A 20,374-nucleotide genomic window follows, 5' to 3' on the forward strand; every position below is an offset into this window, starting at 1 on the left:
AAAACTTTAATTTAAGTCATTCATCTAAAGCTAGTGAACTTCTATCATTGCCTACGGAAATTCATTTTGGAGTACACAGGCCCGTTACTTGGGTTCTAAATCATGCTCTTATCATAATTATGTTTGATAATAAACAAGATTTTAAGCTTACACATTTCAAAAGTACCTTTCGTATTAACTTTACTATAAATAAATTGAGTGGCGCAACAGTTCGTTCTGAGCTAGGGCCTAGTGACTTACAACTCTCAACCATTCCTGGGTGCGAGTAGTGTTGTCAGGGATTGAGGGGTCTTACAGTTTTAAGCCGATACCGAACGGCTAATTAAAAGAAAGCACCGCACTATTTCACTCGTATTTCTGAATTTGTTGAGCTTTAAGACCAAAGTTTCACCGAATAGTGTTTAAGACCAAAGTTTCACAAAATAGTGTGCTCCATAATTTTGCTAAACGTGATATAGACGAAGATAACCACGAAGAAGTGATCTTCGTGAACTTTGGTGGTCCATAACTTACAACACAAACACCATTTTATAAAGCTTTTAACGAAATGTTTAGAATACCAAAAGTTAAGCATGAGCAAGTTTCCAGATTACCATCACGCATTTATTCGTCATAATCGTCCCATTTCTACGTCATCCTCGTATCTATAAAACCAACATTTTAATTCAGTGAAGCAACAAATAATTTCAATAAAAGTTAAGGCCTTGAAAATTGAAATTATATCAGAAAAAATTACTAACTTGTAACCATAAAAGTTAGATACGAGGTTCACCTAAAACGGGACGTTATACCTTTTCTTACCCAGCCTATAAGTTTGACTTACCTTACAAGTAAATTAATCATTTCATCCTTTTTGCATCACTCAACCAGTGGACACCCTTTAAAAGAAACAACTTATAAAAATTCATAATTCATCAATACATTGTTGTTTTTCTTTTTATTAATATTCTTTTATTTCTTACTTTAGAATTATACATTAATATATATATATATATTTTTTATTTAACGATGAATGTTAAACAGTTAAATTTTCCATTATCTTGTTGTTTTTTTTTTATTTAATAAAAATCGATTTAATCTAAATTTCAAAAAAAAAAATAAAACAATTTTTATATAAATCTTGAATTGCGTTCTTTTTTCTTTTTGTTCAAATATTTCAATTGAATGAAAACAGGGAAAACTTTGTTTTGTTTTTTAGTTAATATAATTAAAAAAAAATATTATAATTTCGCGGTCAATTATAATTAATATTTAGTCTTGAAAGAAGATGTTTTAAAAGAAAAACAAAATTAATATACTTATATAAACTTGATTTGCTTACCCATTATAAATTTGGGTAAATCAGAGCTTTTGTTTTTTTTTTGGGATATAAGAAACGCGAAAGGCATTATTTACTTTTTGAAAAGAATAAAATAAAATGAATCTTAAAAGAAGCGTTCTTCTTCGAACAGACTCAAGACTACTCGAGACTCTTTCGCCAACATAAATATATACAACAAAAATGTTTTGTCCAGCGAAAGAGTCTAAAGGGCTTGCAGTATATAATTAATGAAAAGGGAGTGAGACAAAAAACAAGGTATAAAACAAAAGGAAGGTATATAATGTGGTATAGTAGTGGTTGTGGGTGCATATCTATCTATCGTCTACTATATCTGGGAGAAGCAGGAAGAAATGGGATCTAACACGATACTTAAATGTTTAAATTATTATAAACCTACTTAAGTTACATGATAAAAGTGACACCTAGTTACATTATGACGCTATATTAAGAGACTTGTATTCATCGTCCTGCATTTGAGTTATCATAAACGTACCATCTTGCAGTAATAGAACGACGCGTCTTGTTCCGCCTTGAAAAAAAAATAAAGAAAAAAAACATAAGTAAACATAGACATTGAGGATGACTTTAAAACTTACCAGGTGATGGGAGATCAGCTTGAACAACTTCAGCGGGTATATTTTGATCTTGTGATTCGCCACTTTCGCTGCCTGTCTGAATGCACAGTTGACCTTGTTGCGCGGGATTCATTTCGTTTGCTTCGCTCATACTAACCAATTCGCCTGTGGTGCCATCATCTTGTTTCAAAATGTACTGGCCAGATTCAGCAGCAGCGGCGGCCAGCGCTTCAGCTTGTTGTTCGGGTGATAGTTGTGCTACAGCTTCGGCCACAGCATTATCTAGCGTGAGAACATTGTTCTCGTCACCCTCGGCGGCAGCTACATACGCGAATTGCTGTTCCCCATCAGCCCCTTGAGCAACAAGTATCGTTTGTCCCTCGGCATTTTTGCCGGCCACTTGATAGACGGTGCCGTCCTCCCCTGTAACAAGCAATGGTGAGCCATCTTCGTTGGTCATGAGTTGCTGATCAGCAAGCTGTAAAAGATTGCCAGATTGCTCCATTTCCTGGAAGTCGCCCTGTTCGTGTTGCTGATCGGCGGTCGTGAGCAGCTGCGTTTGCAGAACGCCCGATTGCATTGTTGCGATTTGATGGTGTTGCTCCTCGTGGATTTCCGTTCCTTCTACCTGTCCAAGTATTTTACCTAAAAAACGATAAACATTGAAGAGATACTTTTGGAAATATTTTTTGAAAACCCTTACCAGTGATAGGACACAAGGCCTGCTGCTGGTGTTCCTCATGGTTAAATGACGAAACATCCATCACCGCCGTCTTCACCTGAGACTGCTTCTGTTTCGGCGCCCCGACATGTCGCATGGGTGGCGCAATTTGTTGGACTTTCTGTATCTGAACCTGTGATTGGTGCCTGGCAAGGACTTGTTGTTGTTTCGAAGTAGTTTCCTTCGACATAACTTTCTTTGTCACTTTCAAGTCACCAGATTTCGAGAGTTGCAGAATCTTTTGCTCTGGAGTTTGAGTACGGGCAACTGCTGATTGTTGTTGATGTTGTTGCTGCTGTTGTTGTTGTGTGTTTCCACCAGGTGCTACCTTGCCTCGAGGAATAATCATTTTTCCAGACGTTGGCGATGTCTGTTGAATGCCTGGCGATTGGGATTTTCTTTGAGCAATGGTCGCCGTTCGTGGTTGACTTTGGAGCACACGAGTATTTGTCTGCACTGTTTTGGGTGTTCCCGCTTGAATTCGGGTCTGTTGTTGCTGCTGTTGCTGTTGATGATACGTTACAGATGGTGCGGTACGTGCAATTGTCGTTTGACTATTTATAAGTCGTGGACTCGAGCTTCTAGCCATGTTCGATTGTTGGACCTGCGTTATTTGAATGTTTCCAATATTTGACAGGGGATTAGAAGTCAGGGTTTTATTAACTTGAGGACGATGAATTGGAGTCATAATTGTATTCGAAGTTTGCGTGGTGACTTGGTTGTTGTGTTGAACGGGGCCATTTTCATTTACATTTGAAGTTAAGGATGCAGCAACTTCGCTACCCATTCGGACAATTCCGCTATTTGTTTCTCCCTTCGAAACAACGCGAATGTGAGCTTCAGTTTTTGGTGAAGCCTTAACAAAGAAAAAATATGCTTTAAGTTTGATTAAATCATCAAAGAATCAAAGTTACTTACATTTGTTGATGTTGTCCCATTGAAGCCAGCCTTTTTGACAACTCCAGAAGTGTTGGTGTCTTGAGTGATGATCACATCAGCTGAAAACTGTTCTGTTGCGCTTGTGTTCTTCATGCTTCCATTGACTTTTATTATTTTCGACTGCAAGGAAATCAATTAGAAAAAGAACTTTTAAAATGAAAAGCTCTAAGAACTAACCTCAACAGCACGCTCATTTTTCGTCTCAACCCTCACCGAGACGGTGTCGCCATTTTTCATTCTTTTCACCGTGTGCGACGGGATGAGGTCCTCCTCCAAGTCCTCGTCGCCAATCATCGCTGATTCATCGAAATCACTATCGTCCAGCTTTCTCTTCAAAGCCGGGATGCTTCCAGCACCGAAATTACTTGTTTGTAAGACGGGATGTGCAGCTTGCATGGGCTGTGGGGTGTTCGTTTGTACATTTGCTACACCACCTGCTGGGGCATTATTCTCCACTGGTTCATCGGCACACCACTGTTTCACTTGATCCATAGCCTTGTTTTTGGACGTTCTCGACAATCGACTTGAATCACTTCCGGGCGATGATAAATTCATTTTGGTTGTCTCTTCTATTTTATTCGGATCTTTTATGACATCTTTCTTCAAGTCCACCACTTTGATGGCGGCAGCGAGACTGGCTGCCTGTTGCTTAGCCTGTTGTGCGGCTCGTTGCTCTTTTTGACGGGCAAGTTGTTTTTCGAAGGTTTCCAAGATTTGTGGAACATTCTCCAAGTGAACCTGCGGTTCCCAAGTATTGTGCTCATGCGAACACGATTCCCACTTGACCAAGTACTCATGCATTTTTCTCCGGGGATTAAAACGTTTGGCGACAATTTTCTCAACGATTTCATCTTCTGTTTCTCCATTTGCATTGGGAATGGTTCGCTTGGCACGACGACTACTATTAGAGAGGTAACAATTTATTGAAAACTTAAATCAAATGGAAGACTAAGTTATACTCACATTAAAGGTGCACGTTGAATGGGTGTACTGGTAACCAATTTACTAGGGATCTGCTGAACTGGCAGTGGTGGTTTTTTCACAACCGCATTACGAATCGGCGAGAGATCATTGCCTTCTTCTTCGTGTTGTTTTTTTGTTATTATCGGGACCTTGGTGTTGGTTAGAATTTGTTTGGCTTGTGGAATTTGTGGTTCTAGAAAATTAAAAAGATAAAATAACATCAACTTGCTTTGAATTTAAAAGATTTATTTTGTGAACAAACTTTTAGCTTCCGTAGATGGATTCGAAGCATTATCAACGACGGTTTTTGTTATTTTAACTGGCATCTCTTGAAGCCCACCATGACCCATCTTAGCAAAGGATTGTATCGTTTTTCCCGCTACAATCCATGTCTCGCGAATACTTTCTTCCATTTTAACCCATGTTTGATAGAGTGCCCATGAATTTTGTTGATTATTGCTGCTGTTCAGAGTACTGTTGAAGCTACTATTGTTGCTACTGTTGTTGTTATCTTTGTTATTTATTTGAGTGGCTTTCCAAAGCAAGAATGCCCAGATTTTGGGTTTCGTATCTGGACCATCACGAATTTGTGTCTCTTTGTCACATGAAAATCGTTTGTGGTCTTTGAATTCTTCAACGAAATGAAAGACGCCTAAGCATCGACCACAAACGAGTACATCGATTTGTGACATATCTTCTTGAGCGACTATATTGAGGGAGAGTTTAATAAAGTGATGTTAGATGGATAAACTTTTTGAGTTGATTATTTTTAAAGCTCAACTTACTTTTTATCAGCTTTTGATGTTTTCCGATATCGGAAGGATCTATTCCAACCATGATTGTTGAATTCTTTAAAAGAGAAACAGAAAAATAGGGTAAGTACATTTTTTGACTCAAAACTTTTCGGAAGCAATTTGTTGTTCCGCGCATGAATTCTTAGTGTTGGTTTCTTAGGATAAAAAATTACTTTAAGACAAAGGCGGTGGAAGGAGAGGGAGGTTAACACAGAATACTATTCGATATCTGTATCTTCATATGCTGAAGCCGTAGTTAAAAGTGAAACAATGAAAACGGCACAAAACAATAGTGAAAAAGTCATCTACCACAAACGAAAAAAAAAGAAAATATCACAACATGCAGCAAATATAATAGAGGTGTCATGTTCTAAAATACCGTGTATAAGATACTCTCCTCTATCCTACATAGACCCTATAGCTCCACACGATACAACTATCATCGAAAGGGTAGAACTAAGTTAAGCCCTGAAGAATTCGGCACCTCAAATAAATTAACACGGCCACGATCAAAAGAACAAGTAAAAATAGCCGGATCTATAACGGATGAAGAGGGCATGACCTCTCTTAAATCTGGCATTGGAGATTGCAATCCGTGACTCAGATACGTTTGCGAATATCGTCTCCAAGTCCAGACAGATACTGGCATACGCAGACGACACCATTATAGGGAGAACTAAACAAACTGTACAAGATTCCTTCAACTACACTAAGCAGTCTGCATTAAGATTTAGGACTTGCTCTTTGGGAAAAACAAAGTACATGGTAATGACGACTGCTTTTTATATCCAGAATCCTTCCCATAACTGCAAAGATACTGTTGTACACGGGAATAGTTCTGACAGTGGTCACAAAATGGATTGGAGGCTTTTGGGTCTGGGTGAGAGGAGAATTGTTGGCTCCTTATGCGTGGAAGGAAGATTTCGGGGACGGTAGAATCATAAAGAGCATGCAAACTAACTCAAAGCAATTGTTATGACAAAAATGTAAAAAACCAGCTCGGAAAATAATTTGGGTACATTTTATGGTAGGCGGCAGCGTGGCAGACCACAAGAACACGCTTACATGGAGAGATTTCGTGGATCAGGACGTCTGAAGCCTTGGGGTGAGCAACTGAATGGCGTCGAAGGCCAACAATCGTGAAAGAATGCTGAAAGAAGCCCGAAGCGGATACCGGTTGTAGCAGCTATGAGGGAGACATCGGCCAGGCCGACCAAGTAAGTATGTAATCAAGTATTTAGGTGTTAGTTTCTAAATTAAGAACCCTATTATGATTTTCTTGGTAATTCTTGGGGAATTCGTCCATTCATCGCTCTACTACTTAAAAAAGTTATATTTGTCTACTTTTATTTAGAGGCCTTGAATAAAATGTCACCATAGAAAGCTATAATTTTGAAGTAATTGAGGACTCTCATTACCTTAGGAGAGCTATCAATTCAGACCAAAGCTGAAATCCAACGGAGTAGTAGTCCTTCCTCGATCAACTGAAGTCATCCTCAATATCACGCCACTATCACGGTTCTAATTTATGGAGCTCAGGCAAAGACCTTGCCAAGGTAAAATCAGAACGCCTTCAGATGCCTGGAGAGGAAAATTTTCCTGGTGAGTTTCGGTCCCGTCTGCATAGACGGAGATTGGAGAGGAAGGTGCAAAAGTCACTTATACGGGCTGTACAGGGACACTGACATAGTCAACAGAATTAGAATACAACGACTTAGATGTCTGGGCCCATGTAGAGCAAATGGAAAGTATTTCTGATGTACATAATTCTAAAGAACGGTTAAGTAGAGGAAGATTGCGGCTTTGGTAGAGGCCCACGTATGTGGGAGAGGGCCTCAATCAATTTGAAAGGGGACAATGCGAAACTGTACACAGCTAGCTACTGAATGAGCTGTTTGTTTACAACCACCTTAAGTAAGTAACTATTAAAAGGGTATACGTCTACTTTCATTTTTATACTTTAAACATAGTGCGAGGGTTAGGAAAATAAGGGAGGAGGTGAGCTTTAGAAAAAAGAATCTCTACACTAAGAGTAAGGGTAAACTAATGGAAATTCATGAAAGCGTTAGAATTACGCTTCGACAGAAAATTGTTCTTTTTATGTTACAGCTACATTGGCAGTAATTAAAATTTCACTATAAGTATGCCCTTAAAATGGAAAGGAACCATCATGGTTCAAAATTCACAAACCAAAGGCAATTCGTATTATAAAAATTTGGAATTTCGAGTAAGTTTGTAGTTTTAATACCTTTGTTTTTTATCTACAAATTTGTAAATAACATAAAGACCAATAATGTACTTAAAAAAAACTTTATTCAGAAAAAATAAACTTTTTTAGATTGGTGTTTCCATCTATTCTACAGTCGATCAAATATTCCAATTACGGCAGATCCTAGAACAAACCCAAGAACACCAAATTTCCAAAGATTTCAAGGCCGAATATGACATCTACAGGGACGACCTGTATAGAGCCATGTCTAGTTTTGGCATCCCTGCTAAACTCGTCCGTTTGTTCAGGATGACCATAGAGAATTCACGCTGTTCCATGAAGGTTGGAAACAACTTAACAGAACCTTTTGATGCCAAAAAAGGTTTTAGACAAGGTGATGCGCTGTCATGTGATTTTGTTTAACATCTTCAAAGAATAGTGCAGAGCTCACACGTCAACACTAGAGGCACTATTTTTCAAAAGTCTGTCCAATTACTAGCATATGCTGATGACATTGGCATAATCGGAAGAACTCAGCGTGATGTCAATGGGGCTGTTGTGCGTATTGAGGCAGAGGCGGCAAAAATGGGTTTAACGGTTAATGAGGGCAAAACAAAGTACATGCTGTCGTCAAGAAAGGCCATACAACAACGACGTTTTGGTCAACACGTCACCATCGACAGACGTAACTTTGAGGTAGTCAAGGACTTCGTCTACCTAGGCTGCGCTGTAAATGCAGAAAACAACACCAGCGCTGAGATCAAACGCAGAATAACTCTTGCTAACCGCTGTTTCTTTGGACTAAGAAAGCAGTTGAGTGGTAAAGTCCTTTTTCGAGGGACCAAAGTGTCGCTATATAAGACTTATCATTCCCGTCCTGCTATACGGTGCAGAACCATGGACTATGACAAAAGCGGATAAAGGCACCTTGAGTTGGTTCGAGAAGAAAGTTCTTAGTGTGATCTACGGTCCCTTATGCATCTAAGGGGAGGCGAGGAGAAGATGGAACGGCGAGCTGTACAGCGAGACTTAGCTAGAAGGGTAAAAGTCCAACGACTAAGGTGACTGGGTCACGTAGAGCGCATGGAAACCAATGTTCCTTCCCGGAAAGCCTTCGAATCCACACCCACAGGACAGCGCAGTAGAGGAAGACCGCGGATCAGGTGGCGCGCACAAGTGGCAAGTGACCTCACCCAACTTAGAGCGCGAAACTGTAGACATTTAGCTAGGGACCGAGCTAGATGAAGAAGTTTGTTCGGTGAGGCCGTAGTTCACACAGGATTATAGCGCCACCTTAAGTAAGTAAGTTTCCATCTATTTTTTTAATATAACATTTTTTAGACCACACCACAAAAATTCTAACAATGGAAACTTTAAAAACTTGATTTTAATAATCAGCTTAGGTACACAAGTTTTATGATTCAAAACCCCTTAACATTTTTTTACTAGGGAACTTTATGGTCTATGCCAAAAAGCAGACAAGCGTAATTAAGGTAACTTAGTCAATATTGAGAAAGCTGGTGTTCATTTTCACCGAAATCTTTACTAGCCGAAATAAAATTACAAACACGATTATTTTTAAACGAACATTACGACAAAATTAAATGGTTTGTAAAATTTTAAAATATAGAAAAAAAAAATAGTCATTAATAAAATTTCACTCCTAATTTTTCTTGATATGAAAAACTAAAAAAAAGTTAACAACTGGAGGAAAGACAAAAGTGTATTGGAAAGTGTAGCACAATACGACGAATTTAAACCTTTTAAAAAACAGTAAGCATTTCTAAAAAATCATCACCCAATTGTTTTTGAATTGGTTTAAGGATGCAAGTTGTTCTGGGGACTGTAGACCATAACTACTTGGAATTTCAGTTAGTTTCAAGAGGGACTTTGTATTGAAACATACGTGCAACAAGGCGGCACGCTTTGGCACTATTATGGACATTTACAGGTTTTGTTTTGATTATTATAACAACAATTTGGTTGTGCTAACACATGCGCTAGACTTACTTTTAATCACGAGTGCCAACTCAGTATATTTTTTTTTTTTTTTATTTTCGACACTTTACTCTTAAGTTTGTTCACGTAAATTGAAAAACTTTTTTAACTGCCATTTAGAATGTAAAGTTTGACTAAGCTAGGTTACGGAGTCGACACAGACAGTTTATTTTCTTGTCAGAAACAACTTGCTTTGGCCATGACCTCGTAATTTATTGTATAGTCTTTGGAACAACAAATGATTTTTTAAATTGGCTAAGCTTTCAAGTAAATTAAAAGAAACAAAATCAAAAAGTTATAAGCTTAGCGCGATAAGTCAAAATATACAGTTTTGGAACGATATGCCCTAAAAGTAACCCCTAGAAAAATAGTCAGAAAGGTACATGTAAATATAAATCTATGGCATTTGTTTATCAGAATATTTTCAAGAAAAATGCTGTTGGCAATTCATTGGAAGAAACAAAAGTACAGTTTCCAATGTGCATGAAATCGAGTAGGTATCCCCATAGCCATTGATTTTGTTTTCTAGTAGTAGGTTATTATTGAATACCAAAGTAGGTAGAAAACAAAACCTACTCTTGTTGCATTTTTATCTTCACGTAAGCCAAAGCAAAAATTAAGTCATCCTTTCGATCGAAAATACATTATTTCCACAATTTATATAAGAAAGAGGCATCAACAAAAAGAGTATTCATCTAAATTCTGCATAAATCAAAAGGCAGACCTAGATAGACCCAAAACAACACATCACTAGCTGTTGCCGATTTAAGAACAGCCGAACTAGCAGTAGCACACAAAAACTGAAAAACTGACAAGCGGAGTTGTCAAGTATGAAGTATATTTTTTGATAGATATAAAATTGTTCCCATCAAAACTGAAGAAGACGGAGACCGAAAGTGAGACCAGCGTCAAAATATAGAATGAAAATTTCTGCCGCCAAATTTTCCAATTGCCTCGAATCGAATAGATTCTTCTTCTTATCAAACATTCAGGATTTTTTGAAAACTCTCCGAGGTGGCTCACCATTCATGCATTTAGAAAATCTATTTTAACAGAAACAAAAGCACTCTTTATAGTAAGCAAAGATTTTTTAAATTATTTTCAATTGCAATGCAAATTAAATCTAGAAGTACGCGCGTCGTCGTCGTGGACTTTCTTTCCTCTTTGCCATCGCCGTAGCGTAGTCGTCGTCGTTGAAGTTAAAGACGACTTTGCTTTTCTCTTAGGAAATGAGCAGGAGGAAAAAACAATAAATATCAAACTTTCAACACTTTGGCACACAGAATAAAACTAAAATACAAACGATTTTGAGAAAATAAATTATCAAACTAAATATCGTAACCCACCTGGATAAAGTTTAAGGTGCAACTTTGTTTTTAAAAACACTATAAATGGTTTTTCTTTGCTTTTATTTTATTTTATTTCTCAACCCGATTTTCGGTATCCCTCTTGTGTGTTGTGCGGGAATAGCGCGAAAATTTCTTACACTTTTTGTCAAATTGGGTTTAACTTTTATTTTCATTCACATTTATTGTTGGTTGGATTTGTTATATTGAAATAAATTTAAAAATACGATTGATATTTCTTTTTATTTTTTAAATATTTAAATTGTGATAATATTTTTTTTTAAGAAAATAGAGAAGATGCAAAAGTAGAAAGAGAAACCAAAGTAAAATTTGTAAATTTTTCTCGTCCGTTTATTAAAATGTCGCAGTCGCTTGGCCAATGAGCGACGCGTGATGAAGTTGAATTGACAGCCTGCCGAAGAAGGTATTTTTATTCGACGAAACAAAATGGCCGAAATGGCTTTGTGCATAGGTTTTTTTTTATTGTATTTTATTTTGCGTTGCAGGCAGAGTGTAGGGATTTGGGGTGCGTTTGCACTTGGAAGTTCGAAGAGAGATTTATAATAAAATTAAAATTGATTTTTTGTTTAATATTTGTGTTTTGAATGGAATTTAAAAGCAGAAGAGTGGTCATTTTTTAAATTACAAATAGATTAAGTTAAAATGATGATAACTGAAATTAAATATAAAATTGAATAAAATCAATGGACTATGATGGGACAATATGAAATGTTACATGAGGCGTTTCGGCAGCTTTATACCATAAAGTTGGTCAAAGCATGTATATATCTATTTTCTTTCCGGTCGGGCGTTTGACAGTTCATTGTCAGTCATTCTGTTTTAATAGTTGGAAATTAAATTAAAATAAGAAGTAAGTATTTTAAGTTATTTTTTTTAATAAATAATTAAATAAAAAAAATGTCTTTCTGTTTTTCTCAAGTCATTATGATGTTTAAGGGCGTTTGAACTTGGCTGTATGATTTCCGTTTACTTATACAGTTGAAAGAAAAGTGAAGAAAAAGTCATGATTACATGTAAAACAAATATTTTTTGAGGTAAAAATAAGAACAGTAGTTTGTGTGGTGCCCAATATAAACAACTTTAGGGGCCAGTTATAGTTTTCATATTTTTGACATATCACTTACAGCTCTCATTTATGGTTAGCTTACATGCAACTTCATTTGATATTTGAAAAAAATTAATGTTTATGATATACAGAGGAAAGAACTGAATGCAGAAGATATTTACTTCTGGATTATATGAATTTTCATGCGTTTTTGAAATTTTAAATAAAAGTGCAGATCCATGTAAATCCACCATTTAAACCTTTCTGTCTTTGACACAAAATTTAGTGACAGAAAAATCTTTGTACATTTTTTTTTTTGACATATTGATTTTAGCTTTTAACTGGACACTTGAAGTGTCAATTAATAAATTCCTCGAATTTGTTACAATCATTTAGGGACAACTATTGTTAGAAATTGTTGATCAGTCAAACTACCAATGTCAAAAATTACGCAATTATTTCTATAATTTTGTAAAGCAAAATTAATGACAAAGGAAAAGGTTCCATTTAAGGTTGCTTGAGAAATGTCAAGTAAATTGAATATAATTCATAAATAATGTATTTCTTAAAACATGAGTTTAATATTTAAGTTTTTTCTTTTAATGAAGGGATGAAAATAAAATAAAAATAAAATAAAAGAACCAAAGAAAAATGATTGTTTATTGTGTATAATGAAACTTCATCTTCAATGTTTGTAATCAAACTTCAAATAGAACGTGGTCAACTTTCGGCGTTGTTATTGACCCTGTTCTAAAAGTCAAGGCAACTCTTTTTTGTTCTTGTATTCAGCAAATAAATTCAAAAAATTCCAGTATTCTTTTTTATTAGCAAAAATTAAGAATTTGTATTAAGAACTTAAATTATTCGTGAACAGTGAGCAGCAAAAATACTAACAGAAAAGAGGGGGTCCTTTTTCTCCTATCCTTAATTTTCTTCCTGTTTTGACGTTTTACCGTCGCGTTCTTTATAAAAAACGTAATCTTCAATTTGACTGTTGCATTTCAGTGACCGGTGGCCTTAATTGCGTTCTATTTGAACAACAAAGTATAATTTAATAGAAAACTGGGAACTCGATGGGAACAAATTTTTGACCAGGATTTAATAAAGATTTGATGATCATCATATTGTCAAGAAATAAGCTCACTGACGTCGCACTGGTCGACTACAAAGGTTTAGAATAACTTATATATCTTATATCTTTGTTAAATTAAATCATATAATTTATTAACTTAAAATGACGCCTTCTTTAAAGCACTCCATACACAATTCAACTTGTCTTTCAATTTAATGTCAGTTTCATCAAATCAACTCGTGTGTGGGCTTGAATTTGATTTTTTTGAAGGTTGACGATTGAGTTGGAAGAAAATCAAAAGATTTTGAATTTGTTCAAGTTGATGTGAATGTTTTCAACTTAGTTGAGGTGTGTGTAGGCAAGTCATTTGATTTACTGTCAAACCAAACGCATTCCATCTCTTTCTTAGCAAGAAATTAAATGAGATAAAAAAACAGAGACGTGAATAATCTCAATAGAATTATCTCTGTGGTCATGTCTGATGTCTCGTCTCTCTGTTTCGGTGTGGTTTTGTATTTGTTCTTAAAAAAATAAACAAAAAATGAAAAAAAATGATGTTTTGACAGTTGAAGCAGAAGTCTTACAACAACGTTTATGTAGTGTGTGGCGAAGTATCAATTTAGTTGACAACTAAATTGAACATAAAATTGAATCGTGTATGGAGTGCATAAAATAGGAAGGTATTGAATGACTCTACCTGTCATTTGAAATTCAACTTGTAGCCGCAGCAATAAGTTAAAGTTGCGTTGTATACTATTTTCGAATATTTCAGTTTTTGACATTACTAAATGCTACAGCTGTAGTACCCGTGGCATGATGGTTAGTGAGTTGGACTGTCATGCCAGAGGTAGTGGGTTCGAACCCTGCCTCTGCCATCTAAAAGTCTTTTCAAGGGTACTGCCTCTTGCGAGTAATTGACAAATTCTCCAAGAGTATCTCTTGTCCCTCCATTTCTGACAACATTACTCGCACACAGGAATGGTTGAGAGTTGTAAGTCACTAGGCCCTAGTTCTCAACGGACTGTTGCGCCACCCTATTTATTTATTTATAAATGCTTCAGCTGCGAGTACACCATTGTGTTTAGGCAGTCGATCACTCAACTTTTGTTTGTCATCTTTTGATGACATTCTATTCTGTCTTTAACAAACAAAAACTGTTCTCTTACTTTTCCCCTTTCTCTTATTAACAACCAAGTTTTTAAGAGACAAAATCAGTAAACGTCAAAATGAGATATATTTAATTCTAATTCGAACACACATTAGGAAAAAAAAATGGAAAATATTTGATTTCGAATTTTTTTCTGGTTATTTAGATTGGAAAAAATCATTTTGTATTAAAAATTCAGTAATATGTCAATTATTAAAAAGCTCTTAAAACAATAGTTCAATTGTTTATAGAACTGTCAAAAGTGAAAAGGTGCATACAATGATATTAAAGCTTGGTGCCTACTAAGCAACTTAGTTTCCAAAAAGTTTAAGTTGCTAATTGAGTTGCTTTTTGCTGGCAAGTAGGTAACTTCGAATATCTTTTTGGAATGCTTTATTTGTGTATTTTGTAATTAAAATTGAAGATTTGCAATAAATTTCTTCCCATTTAAAGTGTCAATAGAAAAAAAAGTACTTTGTTAATTCAAGAAGAAAACAACAAATTGAAAAGCTTTGTTGACATCTTCATTGGCTATAGAGAACGGAATTTTCCATACGTTCTTTTCTTTATTTGTAAGTTGGCAAACAATAGAAATAGTTTTGTAATTGAGGGCAAAATATTTAAAAGTTACTCAAGTTGCCAGCAATGAAATGCAGATAGAAACTCTCAGCAACTGTTAACTACTTTAGGTTGCAGGAAACTTAACAGCAAGTCGATAAATTCCATTTTAAGTTGTTTATTGCATAGAAAGTGTGAAGGTATTTCCAAACCTTGCCATGTAATCGATTAATTAAAATAAGAAGTAAGTATTTTAAGTTCTTTTTTTTAATAAATAATTAAATAAAAAAAATGTCTTTCTGTTTTTCTCAAGTCATTATGATGTTTAAGGGCGTTTGAACTTGGCTGTATGATTTCCGTTTACTTATACAGTTGAAAGAAAAGTGAAGAAAAAGTCATGATTACATGTAAAACAAATATTTTTTGAGGTAAAAATAAGAACAGTAGTTTGTGTGGTGCCCAATATAAACAACTTTAGGGGCCAGTTATAGTTTTCATATTTTTGACATATCACTTACAGCTCTCATTTATGGTTAGCTTACATGCAACTTCATTTGATATTTGAAAAAAATTAATGTTTATGATATACAGAGGAAAGAACTGAATGCAGAAGATATTTACTTCTGGATTATATGAATTTTCATGCGTTTTTGAAATTTTAAATAAAAGTGCAGATCCATGTAAATCCACCATTTAAACCTTTCTGTCTTTGACACAAAATTTAGTGACAGAAAAATCTTTGTACATTTTTTTTTTTGACATATTGATTTTAGCTTTTAACTGGACACTTGAAGTGTCAATTAATAAATTCCTCGAATTTGTTACAATCATTTAGGGACAACTATTGTTAGAAATTGTTGATCAGTCAAACTACCAATGTCAAAAATTACGCAATTATTTCTATAATTTTGTAAAGCAAAATTAATGACAAAGGAAAAGGTTCCATTTAAGGTTGCTTGAGAAATGTCAAGTAAATTGAATATAATTCATAAATAATGTATTTCTTAAAACATGAGTTTAATATTTAAGTTTTTTCTTTTAATGAAGGGATGAAAATAAAATAAAAATAAAATAAAAGAACCAAAGAAAAATGATTGTTTATTGTGTATAATGAAACTTCATCTTCAATGTTTGTAATCAAACTTCAAATAGAACGTGGTCAACTTTCGGCGTTGTTATTGACCCTGTTCTAAAAGTCAAGGCAACTCTTTTTTGTTCTTGTATTCAGCAAATAAATTCAAAAAATTCCAGTATTCTTTTTTATTAGCAAAAATTAAGAATTTGTATGGCATGTAGAATCAAATTGTCACGAAAGATTGTTAATTCAGCATTCGAAACTAAAAAATCAGTTCGAAATTGTTGTACTCGTGTACGAACAGTTTAAAATTGTTGCAGTGTAAGTATCCCATTAAAAGTGTAAATTTTCTCAAATTGTGAACGTATTTAAATTGATTGCATCGGATACCATCGCATCGAATTTCACCTTAACGAAAGCAGTGCTCGCAGATAATCAACCAACAGTTTGATTGGTGTTAAAAGGTGAATATTATAAGTGCATTCTGTCAAATTTTTGACATATCCAATTGTTTTCGCTTGGACGTATACCTATTCATTTTGTTAGATTTTGATTTGGAGAGTCCTTTGCCGGTTTAAAGTGTTTTCTATCAGAATTTATAAAAAATTAAACTTCAATCATGGAAAACATTGACGGAGAAGATCCCAAGGAATATCGCTGGGAAACTGGATACGAGAAAACATGGTAAGACACAATGTTCAATCTCAAAACAACACGGCTAATATGGTGTTTTGTTTGTCAGGGAAGCAATCAAAGAAGACGACGATGGTCTTCTGGATGGTGTCATTGCCGACATCATCCAAAAAGCCAAACGCAAACGCCAAGCTGAAAAAACCATCAAGAATCGCTTAGGAATGATGAGACACTTGTATCTGGTGTTAGATTGTTCCGAAGCTATGACAATGCCAGATCTAAAACCAACAAGATTCTTATGTACATTGAAGGTTGTAGAAACTTGCAATTAGCTCTGAGGGAAACCTCTTAAAGCCCTTCTTCCTTATAGCTCCTAGAAATTTTCATAGAAGAATTCTTCGACCAGAATCCAATTAGTCAAATGGGAATCATTACCTTGAAGAGCAAACGAGCTGAGAAGATAACAGACCTTACTGGAACCGCTCAGTGCCATATGGAAGCTATCAAAGGGTATAGCAATAATCAATCAAAATGAATTCTACATAATTTTCTTTCATTTCAGTCTCACTAAACTTACCCTCGTTGGAGAACCCTCGCTCCAGAATGGCCTCGATCTAGCTATGAAAACGCTCAAAGTCGTGCCTTCTCATGCAAGTCGAGAGATCCTCGTGATAATGGGCAGTCTGACGACTTGTGATCCCGTTGACATCAATCAAACTATCGAAGCACTCAAAAGCGAAAGCATTCGCTGTTCGGTTATAAGTTTGTCAGCCGAAATTCATGCATGTCGCAGGCTGACGATGGAGACAAATGGCACCTTCGGAGCTGTTCTCGATGATTGTCATTTTAAAGATCAGCTTCTGGCCCACGTCGATCCTCCGACTGCTGCCCAGCTGCAGGAGAACTCCCTCATCAAAATGGGCTTCCCTCACACCAAAGTCGATGAGGGCAAGGACCCAGCGTTGACAATGTGCATGTGTCACGTTGACAACTCCGATGAGCCTAGCAAACTTACCTCAGGCGGTTATCACTGTCCGCAGTGTTACAGTAAATATTGCGAACTTCCCGTTGAATGCCTCATATGCGGGTTAACTTTGGTCTCGGCACCTCACTTAGCTCGTTCCTATCATCACTTGTTTCCGGTGATGCATTTCACTGAGATGGAATTCTCGAATCAAGCTCAACAATGCTTCGCTTGTCAAAAGGTCTTCTCCACGTCGAATGAGAAGTCCATCTACCACTGTGGGACATGTTCACAGTACTATTGCTCTGATTGTGATGTTTTCATCCACGACACGATGCATACGTGTCCTGGGTGTAATACGATACCGGGAATTGCGGAGATGGTCGCTGCTAGAAAACCTATAGCGCCAAAATTTTAGATTTATGAACAAATAGAATTTAAAAAATGTGCTACACCTTTTTGAATGAAATGTGCTACACTTTTTTGAAATTCACGATGTGAAATAGAATAAATGAAGTTATTTTTTTTTTAGGAGGAGATTTTGTTTTTAAGGCCACTTTTTTTTTAATGCGAGGTTAAAATTAAACTTGAATTGATTTTCGGAAAATTCATATCAGAAAGGAGTTTATCTTGAAGTTATAAAGTACGAGTTTTTTGGACTATGCTTTTACACATAGATTCTGGACTTAAAATATTCAAAATTTAAATATTTGGCAGAATAGAGAAGAATTTAAAAGGATGGAATGAAAGCTCATTTCATCAATGTGAATTTCGAAAATGAACGCTCTTCACTGCAGTTTGAAACCATCAAAGATACAAAAATTCTACAGGCAGTTTCTACATTTGGAAGGTGTTCCTGATTTCATCCACTTTAATTAGACTGTACAATTTTGATATTGTAATAAGATCTTCATTTACATCTTTATTGAATTCTTTTAAATCCTGTACGAGGTGCAGGAATTCTACCTGCTATTGGATAGTATTTTTTATTGCAAAGTAATAGTAATAGTGTCAATAATTGGATATTTTAAACTTTTCTTTCCCAATTAGCTGGAGGGATGGTGCAGACCATCAAAAGTAATACCATGCAGTAAGTCTGAATTTTGGTACACGCTTCAAATCTATAATTCTCCCTTAGATCATTTATAAAAGAAATTAAAATGAAGAACTCCAGTTTTGTTTTTTGTGTCTGGAGCTTGCTCTGGATCTCTACAGATAGATGTCAAGGCTTCAGTAATTTGCTTATAACCATCAGCTTGTGCAGACCATCTTGTTTCAGAAAGGCTTGATCTCTATGTGAACCTAAACATTCATTCCATTTATTCCAGCGATGGGTAAAAACATAAAAAAAGTTGTACATACATATATTTTGAACCACTTAAAAAACTTTTTGCCTCCAGCTTACAACCATCCGCATGAAAGCCTTCCAAGTTAAGAGAATGTGCTACACAAGGTACAAAGGTAGCAAATTCGCACTTTTTCTTAAATCTTGCGCAAATCAGAATATTTTGCCGACATATTAGACGCACTATCATAGCTTTGTCCCCTACAATCCTCTAATGAAATATCATGATTGTGTCAGCCAAATTTTCAGATTCATGCTCTTGAATAGGTATACATTTTAAGAACCTTTCGATGGGAACATAATTTTTAACATACCGAACTATAAAAGTCAACTACTGGTCGATATTGGAAAGGTCGGAATTACTGTCAACACTTAGTGAAAAATATTTTGCCGATCTAATTTCACCTTCAATTTTCATTAGGACTTGTTTTCCCATTATATCAGTGAATTCGTTGCAAATATTTGCTCATAAATAGGAAGTTTATCCCTTTCCTGAGCTTCCACATTTTTTGAAAGCACCTGGGCCGTTAAGGGAGTAAAGTTCTTCTTGAGATCTACGGTCCCGTATGTATCGAAGGGGAGTGGAGGAGAAGATGGAATGACGAGCTGTACGGGCTGTACAGCGACGTAAACTTAGTCAGAAGGGTAAAAGTCCAACGACTAAGATGGCTGGGTCACGAAGAGCGCATAGAAACCAATGCTCCGGCGCGGAAATTCTTCGAATCCATAAACACAGGACAGCGCAGTAGAGGAAGATCACGAATCAGGTGGCGCGGACAAGTGGAAAGTGACTTCACCAAACGTTGAGCGCGAAACTGGAGAGACCGAACCAGATGGAGAAGTTTGTTGGGTGAGGCCCTAGTTCACACAGGACTGTAGCGCCACCTTACGAGTAAGTAAGTAAGTAAGTATTTCTGAAGATTTCAGCTTGTTAGTGAAAAAACTAGAGTTCCGCGAAAGGAACATTTAAAGTTGTAAGCTTTTGTCGAATACAATTATGGTTATGCAATGATTTCCACCAATACAATATGTTTTGTAATAGTAAGAATGAATGAATAAATCGATGTTGCAAGCTTTGGCTGTGAAAAAACAGGGTTCGGTTTGTAGCACCAAAACCCGTTCCAGGGGAAAAAAACATCATGTCTCAACCATTTTTTTTTGGAAATAAGATATGTCTAAGAAAATTTTATATTCTGAACCTTTTCATTAAAAGTTCTGAAAGAGATAAGATGTTCAAATGGTAGACATGTGCATTCAAGAGGACACAAGCGTCCACAGGTTTTTCTCAAAACCCAATCCTCTGTCTATCAACTCCTACTCTCACCTCCTCGCGGTGAACATCGGGTGCCTAGTACCTCAACTGGAGATTGGGTTCTAACCCCTGTGGAAAGTTGTTGGGGGCAGCAAACGAGAGAGGGGGGGAGAGGTGTTTCCACTAAGGCACCTCTCCTTATCCAGGCGGCAGCGGACGAATTCTCGAGATAGAATCAACGGTGGCGTCTACAGTTCCAGTAAGGTCGAACTACTTAGTGAACACCTTATAGGGCTTCTTCGACATATTCGGAGCCCATGCCTATAAGGAGCGGTTCATCCGGCTCCCCTTCCTTGGAGTTATACTAAGGATCTGGCCCTCCAGGTTGGGGGTTGT

General features: G+C 36.2%; 2 protein-coding genes across 3 annotated transcripts; one reads left to right on the forward strand and one right to left on the reverse strand.

Moving 5' to 3' along the window:
- Positions 1-910: 910 nt before the first annotated feature.
- Positions 911-11,265, reverse strand: LOC129939966 (uncharacterized). Of its 2 annotated transcripts, none has more exons than XM_056048174.1 (9): positions 10,867-11,265; positions 5,305-5,368; positions 4,782-5,225; positions 4,520-4,712; positions 3,734-4,454; positions 3,536-3,676; positions 2,600-3,473; positions 1,918-2,541; positions 911-1,850 (listed from the first exon to the last, which is right to left on the reverse strand). In XM_056048174.1, the coding sequence occupies exons 2-9, from the start codon at positions 5,354-5,356 to the stop codon at positions 1,753-1,755; spliced, it is 3,147 nt and encodes a 1,048-aa protein (XP_055904149.1). In that variant the 5' UTR covers positions 5,357-5,368; positions 10,867-11,265; the 3' UTR covers positions 911-1,752. The 2 variants fall into 2 exon arrangements, with proteins under 2 accessions (XP_055904149.1, XP_055904148.1); XM_056048173.1 differs by having other exon boundaries at positions 3,734-4,457.
- Positions 11,266-16,290: 5,025 nt separating this feature from the next.
- On the forward strand, positions 16,291-17,910 carry LOC129939969 (general transcription factor IIH subunit 2). The gene is made up of 4 exons (XM_056048179.1): positions 16,291-16,468; positions 16,527-16,728; positions 16,788-16,927; positions 16,980-17,910. Exons 1-4 carry the CDS (start codon positions 16,404-16,406, stop codon positions 17,797-17,799), a joined length of 1,227 nt encoding a protein of 408 aa, XP_055904154.1. The 5' UTR covers positions 16,291-16,403; the 3' UTR covers positions 17,800-17,910.
- The last annotated feature ends 2,464 nt before the right edge of the window (positions 17,911-20,374 follow it).

This window comes from Eupeodes corollae, chromosome 1 (assembly GCF_945859685.1).
Source record: "Eupeodes corollae chromosome 1, idEupCoro1.1, whole genome shotgun sequence".
In the NCBI taxonomy this organism is placed as follows: domain Eukaryota; kingdom Metazoa; phylum Arthropoda; class Insecta; order Diptera; family Syrphidae; genus Eupeodes; species Eupeodes corollae.